This window comes from Eurypyga helias, unplaced genomic scaffold (assembly GCF_000690775.1).
Source record: "Eurypyga helias isolate BGI_N326 unplaced genomic scaffold, ASM69077v1 scaffold5117, whole genome shotgun sequence".
Lineage (NCBI taxonomy): Eukaryota > Metazoa > Chordata > Aves > Eurypygiformes > Eurypygidae > Eurypyga > Eurypyga helias.
Genome location: NW_010262194.1, coordinates 37,553 through 44,750, shown reverse-complemented (window position 1 = coordinate 44,750; position 7,198 = coordinate 37,553). Strand labels below are relative to the sequence as shown.

The following is a 7,198-nucleotide window of genomic DNA, read 5'->3' as shown; positions in this document are numbered from 1 at the left end:
ACTCTTTCCAAAGACTTTAAAACTGAAAAATTTCTGAATTTACTTGTGTCTGAGCATTCCAGTCACTGTCCTCTGTGCCTAAACAATTAACTCAGGTTAAATATCATCAGATTAAAATGGCAGAATGCTGATGAAAAAAGTGATTTCATTTTTATAACACAAAAAATTAATCTATTCACATGTTCTTGGATTGTCTTACCATTACAAACTAATAAAGAACTTAAGCTTGGGGTGATGCATCTGCCTGCCTGTTTCCTCACTCTTTATCTGTCCCTCTTTCTCTCGTGCACCCAGAAGTAGCCGCTAATGTCCTTGTCACACTCACAAGTTGTCAGCACTAATGGGGAGGGAGATGCACTGTAATAAAGACTAAAACAGGAGGGTGTAAGATACTTCATCCTCACCTATTGCTATGCTCTGATGTCTTACAAATACTTTATTCCGTCTGGGAGTAGTTTTTGTCCCACTGCTTCAGAAAACAAGGTTCACATGATTATACTTGCTTGTCTTCCTACTCCTCCCTCCCTTTATTCCCCCTTGGAGGAAGGGGCCTGGGCTACCCGTAGAGGGAAACCAACAGGAGAGGGGGTCGTAAGGACCACCCAATCTCTGGGATTATCGCAGTGAAGATATGTGGAATATGTAGAATATTGTCACAATGGTTATTACCAGTGGCCCAAGGGACAATGCCTGTGAGAAAAAAAAGGTATTTTGTGGTTTGAGGGCTACCAGCCAGTTTCACAAACCCACCTCAAAATGGTTGAGAAACTTTGTGCCTCTTCCCCGCCTCTGGTTTTCAGTGTCACCTGACAGCAGGTGGTCAGTAAGGACAAATACAGTACAGACTAAGGTGATTCAAAGCCAGGTACTGAAGATATATAGATGTTGTTCACTGGGGAATGATGATTTTAAAAATGTGATTTGATACACATTTTAGGATACACCTGATACACCTGTTAGGAGTGGTTTTCATGAAAGGACTGGGACAGGGAGAGAGGCTGTGCCTACCACACTCTGCGTTCTCTGGGATTTTTTTACTACAAACACATGAGCTGGAAATAGGAAGAGATACAGAATTATCACTTCATTTTAAGTTCCAGAGCTGAATTATTTCCACGTGGAAAAACTGAGATAGACTTAAAATTTGAGTTGTAGAAGAAACTTGCTCTAAGTATTCGAATTAGTCTTGAAATCATGTGTTTTTATTCCTTTCCCACTAACCAATTGGAAACCAGGAGAATTATGGTAGCCAGCAGAGATATGAATAACCTGAACCTGTAAACCTACTGCTTTTTTGCTCATCCTCCTTTTCACTAGGAATCAATTCCTTTTTCTGCAGACCTACCTTCTTAGTCTTCTGCTTCCCCACCACTTACAAATTTCTTCCAAGTCTAGAAAACAGAACTTCACAGCTATAAGTTCACCAGTATTTTGGTGCCAAGTGTCTTAAGAGCAAACCTCAAGTCTGTGTTTAGACGTCAGCACTGGGATTTTGCATATGTCTCTCCCTTTCCAGTCCCAGTGTGCACCACCACCTGATTCCCTTGTGCACAACCACAGAGCATAACCTGTTTCAGCAAGATACTGGCTTCTCTGCTCCCCCAGCTCTCATCCTACCTACTTTTTGGTTGACAGTCATCCCCTCCAACCTACAGGGTGAAAGACAGCTCTGCTGTCCTTGTCTGGAGTTTCTTTCAATCAGGGATGGTCCAACTTTACTCATCTGTAGAAAATACACTGAAGTGTTTTCCTCAAAAGAACCTTTAAGTGACTTACAATTCACAGAGAGTAAAAGAGGAGCAATCTGGGAGACATGGCTGTTATTTTTCTTAATAAACACAACACAAACTTTCTTTCTGCATGCTGGACCACCAGAAAACAATTTTGTAACCTTTAATGACATGCCAAACATTTCAAGCATGAAAAAAATGTCACACCGCAGAATAAAAAGCAGGCAAAACCTTTTTGTGCTTGACTGGATTATGAGAAAACTGCAAATGGGTTGTTTACTAGCAAGACGAAAAAAGAGATCTGAAAAGTGGGACAGGCAGGTGGAGAACTTGGCTTTTTGTTTGCAGAGCACAGCAGAACTCATGAACCAGTCTTTTTTTTTTTGGTTTTGTTTTTAAGGCAATATATTATTACTATCAAGAGAATAGATCTGCAACAGGCGATGTCAGCAGAGCTGCCTACACGCCTCACAGGGACACAGGCACAGCAGGCATTGATAACCTGCAGCAAGGTGCTGCCTGATTGCCATGGAAGGGACAAGACCCATCAGCTCATAGCATCACCCAAATCAAAGGCATCTCCCTGCACCACCCTCCCAGCCACCAGCTCCCTCCTTTCCTACCACCCAGTTACCATGTTTAAATTTAAAAAAAAATAATAATCCAGAGCCATCACACAGTCACAGCCTTTACTGGATGGTGTCAGCCACCCACTACTATGGGCACAAGCATCCCCAGCGCTCGGTGCAGGCTGGCGAGCACCCCTGTACCCAGTGAAGAAAGGCTGTTCCTGAGGGTTTAATTTCCATGCCCATCAGGCCCAACGTGGCCAAACCAGCCTCGAAACCCACAGCCCTACCAATAACAGCAAACGCTGAGGGGCTTTACGTCGGCGAAAGGGAAGGCACGGTAACACTCCAGATCTTATATCGCTTAGCCTCATGCAATGAAAAAAGAAATCCACTTACCACAAATGCTATCACGCTCTTTACCGTGGACTCCCAGAGAAAGCAGCTCCGAAGGAATTGTATTGTATTCCATATTGCCATGGTGATTTTTTTCACACGATCAACATTTCTTGATAAGATCTGATAAATATTGAGTGGGAAGAGGGGAGGAGAAGAGGAGTTTAATCAAACACTAATATCCTACTATTGCTTCAGAAACAGGGATAACTTAAGCTACAAATGCAAGCCAGGGCACATATTGCAAATAAAGCTTCTATTTTGGAGACACCCCCAAGCTCCTGTCTGCTTTTTGATTACACCCAAACATTCCAGATTTTCCTCATCCCGTAGAAAAGTATCTCTTGATGGCAAAACTAAATAAAACTAACAAAAACATAACTTCTTCCCCCTTCAATTTTCAAAATATAGCAAGGTCTCAGGAAAAAGGATAATTAAGTATTTAATCAAAACACTGAACCTCTTCTCTACATATTTTGGATTAGTCCATAGAAATAAATAGGGAATTTTAGGCTTATTATAGGGCAGCTTTTTTTATGATTAAAAAAAATTAAAATATGAAAGCCATTGTTCTAAAATCCTACGGACTTTTTCAGTAACTAACTTGGACCTGATTTCTTGGTTCTCAAAGAAGGGAATACGGCTTTCATTGTGCTTTAGGTGCTGCAAACTGTGCAACATCCGCACCTCTCATTTTTCCCCACTCTGAAGCACGAAGCAGAACTACTGATGCAAACTAGATCAGAAAGTAATTTCCTGTTAACACAAACAAACCTTTTAATATATACAAAAATGGGCAGAATTTACACATGTTCAACATTTTATGTATAAATAGGTTTTGTTCTTGCACCGTGCTACAGTAATTCAAATCGTTCCAAAACAGATGCAAGAGCTTAGCCCGGGTGCAATTTTCACCTTTTTAGAAAATTTGCGGTTTTCCTCAGTAAAGCGCTTTTCTCGGGGCTTGAATGTTCTAATACTGGCTTTTACCTGGAAAAAAAAATTGAAAAATACATTATGAAGTTTTAAGTGAATTATTCAGGTTTGTATCACCCATGTGGATTAGAAATTTCAGGACCTTTCACTCTCTTCAGCCTCTACAAGACTGCCAGGAGCTGCTAGGAAAATTGTAGATGAGTTAAACTGGGCAAGGCTGGACTCACTTCAGCAAGAGCAGAGCTGCACTGCAGCCCACCACGGCCTTAACAAATACGATTTAACTCTGTAAAAGGCTGTAGGGCATAAACAATTGAGACTGACTCAGCCACCTAAAAACTAAGTGCACCATGCCCATGCCTCATTAATTTTCCTGTCAACACCCTGGGAAGAGAACATCGTGGGTCAGCCTTTTGGGGAGGAAGTAGGTGTTAAAAATAATGTATAATAATCTAAACATTAAGCCCTTTTTTTGGCTGTTGCAAATGAAGTTGCAACATACGGTAATAGACATCTCCTTCCAAAGGTACCTGTGGTCCCTTATTAGTCCAGAAATGCCCCTGCGCTGTCCCACCAGCCTGGAGGGGCCATCACAGAGCTCTGATGTCCCAATACTTCTTCACCCACAGCATGAAACACCACTCCACCACCAGATACAACTGGGTCAGGACTTTTCTTGCTTGGCTCCTGGTTTTTAAAGGATCACCCCTCTACCCCCATCCTTGCAGATTCACACATTTCTTACACCAGTGATAAGCAAAGAGAAAATATTTCAACTTACAGGATTAAACAGGACATCGAGCTCCAAGTAAATTACTCCTTTTGAAGCACGTTCCAAGTCTTTATTCTTCAGCGTGTAACAACTCTGTTTACCGTTTCTAATCTATAGTTCAAGGGGAAGGGAAAAAAAAAAAAAAAGCATCAATATTTTCCAGGCTGTAATTCACAATATAATTTAAAGACACTACAAACAAATAAATAAATCACAAGCACCAAAAAAACCCCCCAAAATCCTGGTAATATACTCAGAGCCTGAAATACAAAATGACCATTGGATTAGAGACCTATAAAATTGCAGATTAAACCTCTTATGGTCCAACTTTAATTTACAGACCTTGTACTTTATAGTAGAGCAGCGCATGCAATAAACAGTCTGAAAATTCTGTCCTGGAAGCCAGTGAGCTGATGGGAAGTAATCAACCTCTGTTATTACAGGTTTAAAATGGGGTTTTTCTTCCAAAGTTCAGGAAAAGAGCCACAAACAACAGCTTACCTTCCTATTGCACACTCCAGTACACGAACCCACTTCTTAATGCTTAGTTTATTGCAAGGTTGTCAAACTATTACCCAGGAAACAAATGCAATCCAAAGAAATTAATCAGCGTAAGTGGAGTGAATGCTAATGTAACAAATGTTCAAAATTAACTAATTTGTGTAAAAGACTTCTCCCCCCACCCACCCTTGAATTTCAGTACCACTTCTATGCTCTCATCCACCGGTTGGCCCTATTGCATTAAAACTCTATAAAAAAAAAAAAAAAAACACCCAAAAAAACCTCCCTCACCATTTTGGAAACTATTTGGCTCAAATCAAAAGCATTCTCTCTTCAAAAAATGATGGCAGAAATGTATTTATTATACACAGTAGGATACGTATTGATTAAACATTTGGCTTTTTAGGAAGCAGACCAGTTAATTCTAAACAGCAGTAACAAAAAACTGCAGCTTACCAAAAAGCTACATTCAGGGACTGTAATGATCAAAGATTAAAGATAACGGAGGAAATTTGGGGGCATGAAATTGCAACCATATTTAGAATGGGTATTGCTGCTCTGGCATTTAGAGGAGGCACGCATATAAACCATGGCAGAAATGAGTAAGGAAAAAAAAAAAAGGCATAATAGGAACCAAGTTATTTCACAAGAAAGTTCACTTTCCTTCCCAATGTTCTCCACCCTTTCTGTACCAAATAGGTCATCATAGCGTAGATGGCTTTTCTGGCTAATGGTTTAAAGGGAAGAGGGGTCTCAGAAGGACCAATTTTGCATCCTCAGTGGTGTCCAACCAGGAACTCCAGCATTTACTCTGTTCTCATCCAAAGTTTTGCCTAACAAGACGCTGGGAGTTATCCAGGCATATGTGGAATTTATTTAACAACAATAAATAATCACAGTAATAAGCATTACACTAACCTGGCCATGAACCACCTCTGTTTTCACTGCAAGGGTCTCCACATAAGGTTGGAGTCAGAGGCAAATGATCCTGCAGCTCCCACAAAAGGGACAGGCAAAACCTATTTTGCAGACCAGCAGGTTCAGACAACTTGCAGCCCCAAAACAGAAGAGCTGAAGTGGCTAGCCCCTCCTCTAGGGCCCAATGGACTGGCATCAGAAGGTCCTCAGACCAACTGCCATGCAGTGTATTGCTGACCCATCAGAAAGGATTCTGCTATTTCAACAGTTTGGTTTTCCCCCACCTCAAGCAAGGACAAAAAATAATTTTAAAACCTACTGAATGTAAACAAAACAAAAAAATTATTCAAAATTAAGGATATTGTTCAATTTCCCAAATGAGCTGAAAAAACAGATTTACTGATGGTAGAGAAACAGGGCCAGAAGGACCTCGTTTGCAGTTGTTATCCCTTTGGTCCAAGGGGATGCCACCAGCAGCAGGTTTAGGCAGAGCTTTGACCCATGGATTCTCCTGCAACATGACAGAAGGGATGGTGTTCCCAGTGTGTCTGCAGAGATGTAGATATCCAGTACATATGACAGCACCATAATTCTGGATTCTCCATATTTATTAATTTGGGGGCCAAATTTCCATATATTTTCAACTACACATATTTCTCATAACATTTCATCCTATTACTCTAGGAGTAACCACTAGTGGGAAATTGTCTTTATATTGCTTGGGATATGCTTTTCTTTCATCTTTCAAGAGCTTAACCAACAAGGAAAAAAATGCCACATGCTGCTAAACTGCTAGAAAGAGGGGGAAAAAAAGTGCTGTCACTACTGAGAAGGTCCGAGTCCGGTATCATGGTATATCTCACTCCAAAAATGCTCCTGACTTCAGGGAGAAGACTTCATTTTAGGAGCTGGAGCTAAGTAAAACATTTTTGGTATGTCTGCAGATGTGTTCACACAGTAAGTTTCAAATCAGCAACAAGTAACTTCCACCTCCGTCTTTGGAAATAGGGGTTGATTGTTGATTGGGAAACTTTTAAACAGCATCATTATTGTTGTTGCTACTATTTTAAAACTGAGCAGGGCAAAAAGTAAGGTAGTGTAAATACAGTTTTACAGTCAGCTTCATTTGGCATCTTTAATTCTCAGTGTTTGACTTGTCTGGTAAAAAATGTGCAATTATAACTCAGCCTAAGACTAAACATTCATACAGCTATCCCAGCTTTTGACCTTCTTCAGAGGACAAAAAAAAGCACAAGAGAGAAAATAGAGAAGAACAACAGGCTACAAAGTAGCCTCTCTATTGCTTTTTCTTTTGGATAAAAAGAAAATCTAAAAAAATTAAAAAGTCAAAGAAAAATATCTCTTACAGTTTTGGC

The 7,198-nt window shown here is 40.3% G+C and overlaps 1 protein-coding gene across 1 annotated transcript in view; it reads right to left on the bottom strand.

Moving 5' to 3' along the window:
- Window positions 1–7,198, bottom strand: part of MCTP2 (multiple C2 domains, transmembrane 2) — a gene marked incomplete at its 5' end in the record, with an annotated part of 83,567 nt that overhangs the window by 41,328 nt on the left and 35,041 nt on the right. Inside the window, 3 exons of the mRNA XM_010155606.1 lie at window positions 2,699–2,818; window positions 3,611–3,685; window positions 4,413–4,514. Coding sequence (XP_010153908.1) covers window positions 2,699–2,818; window positions 3,611–3,685; window positions 4,413–4,514 — 297 coding nt within the window. The remainder of the gene's footprint in view (window positions 1–2,698; window positions 2,819–3,610; window positions 3,686–4,412; window positions 4,515–7,198) is intronic.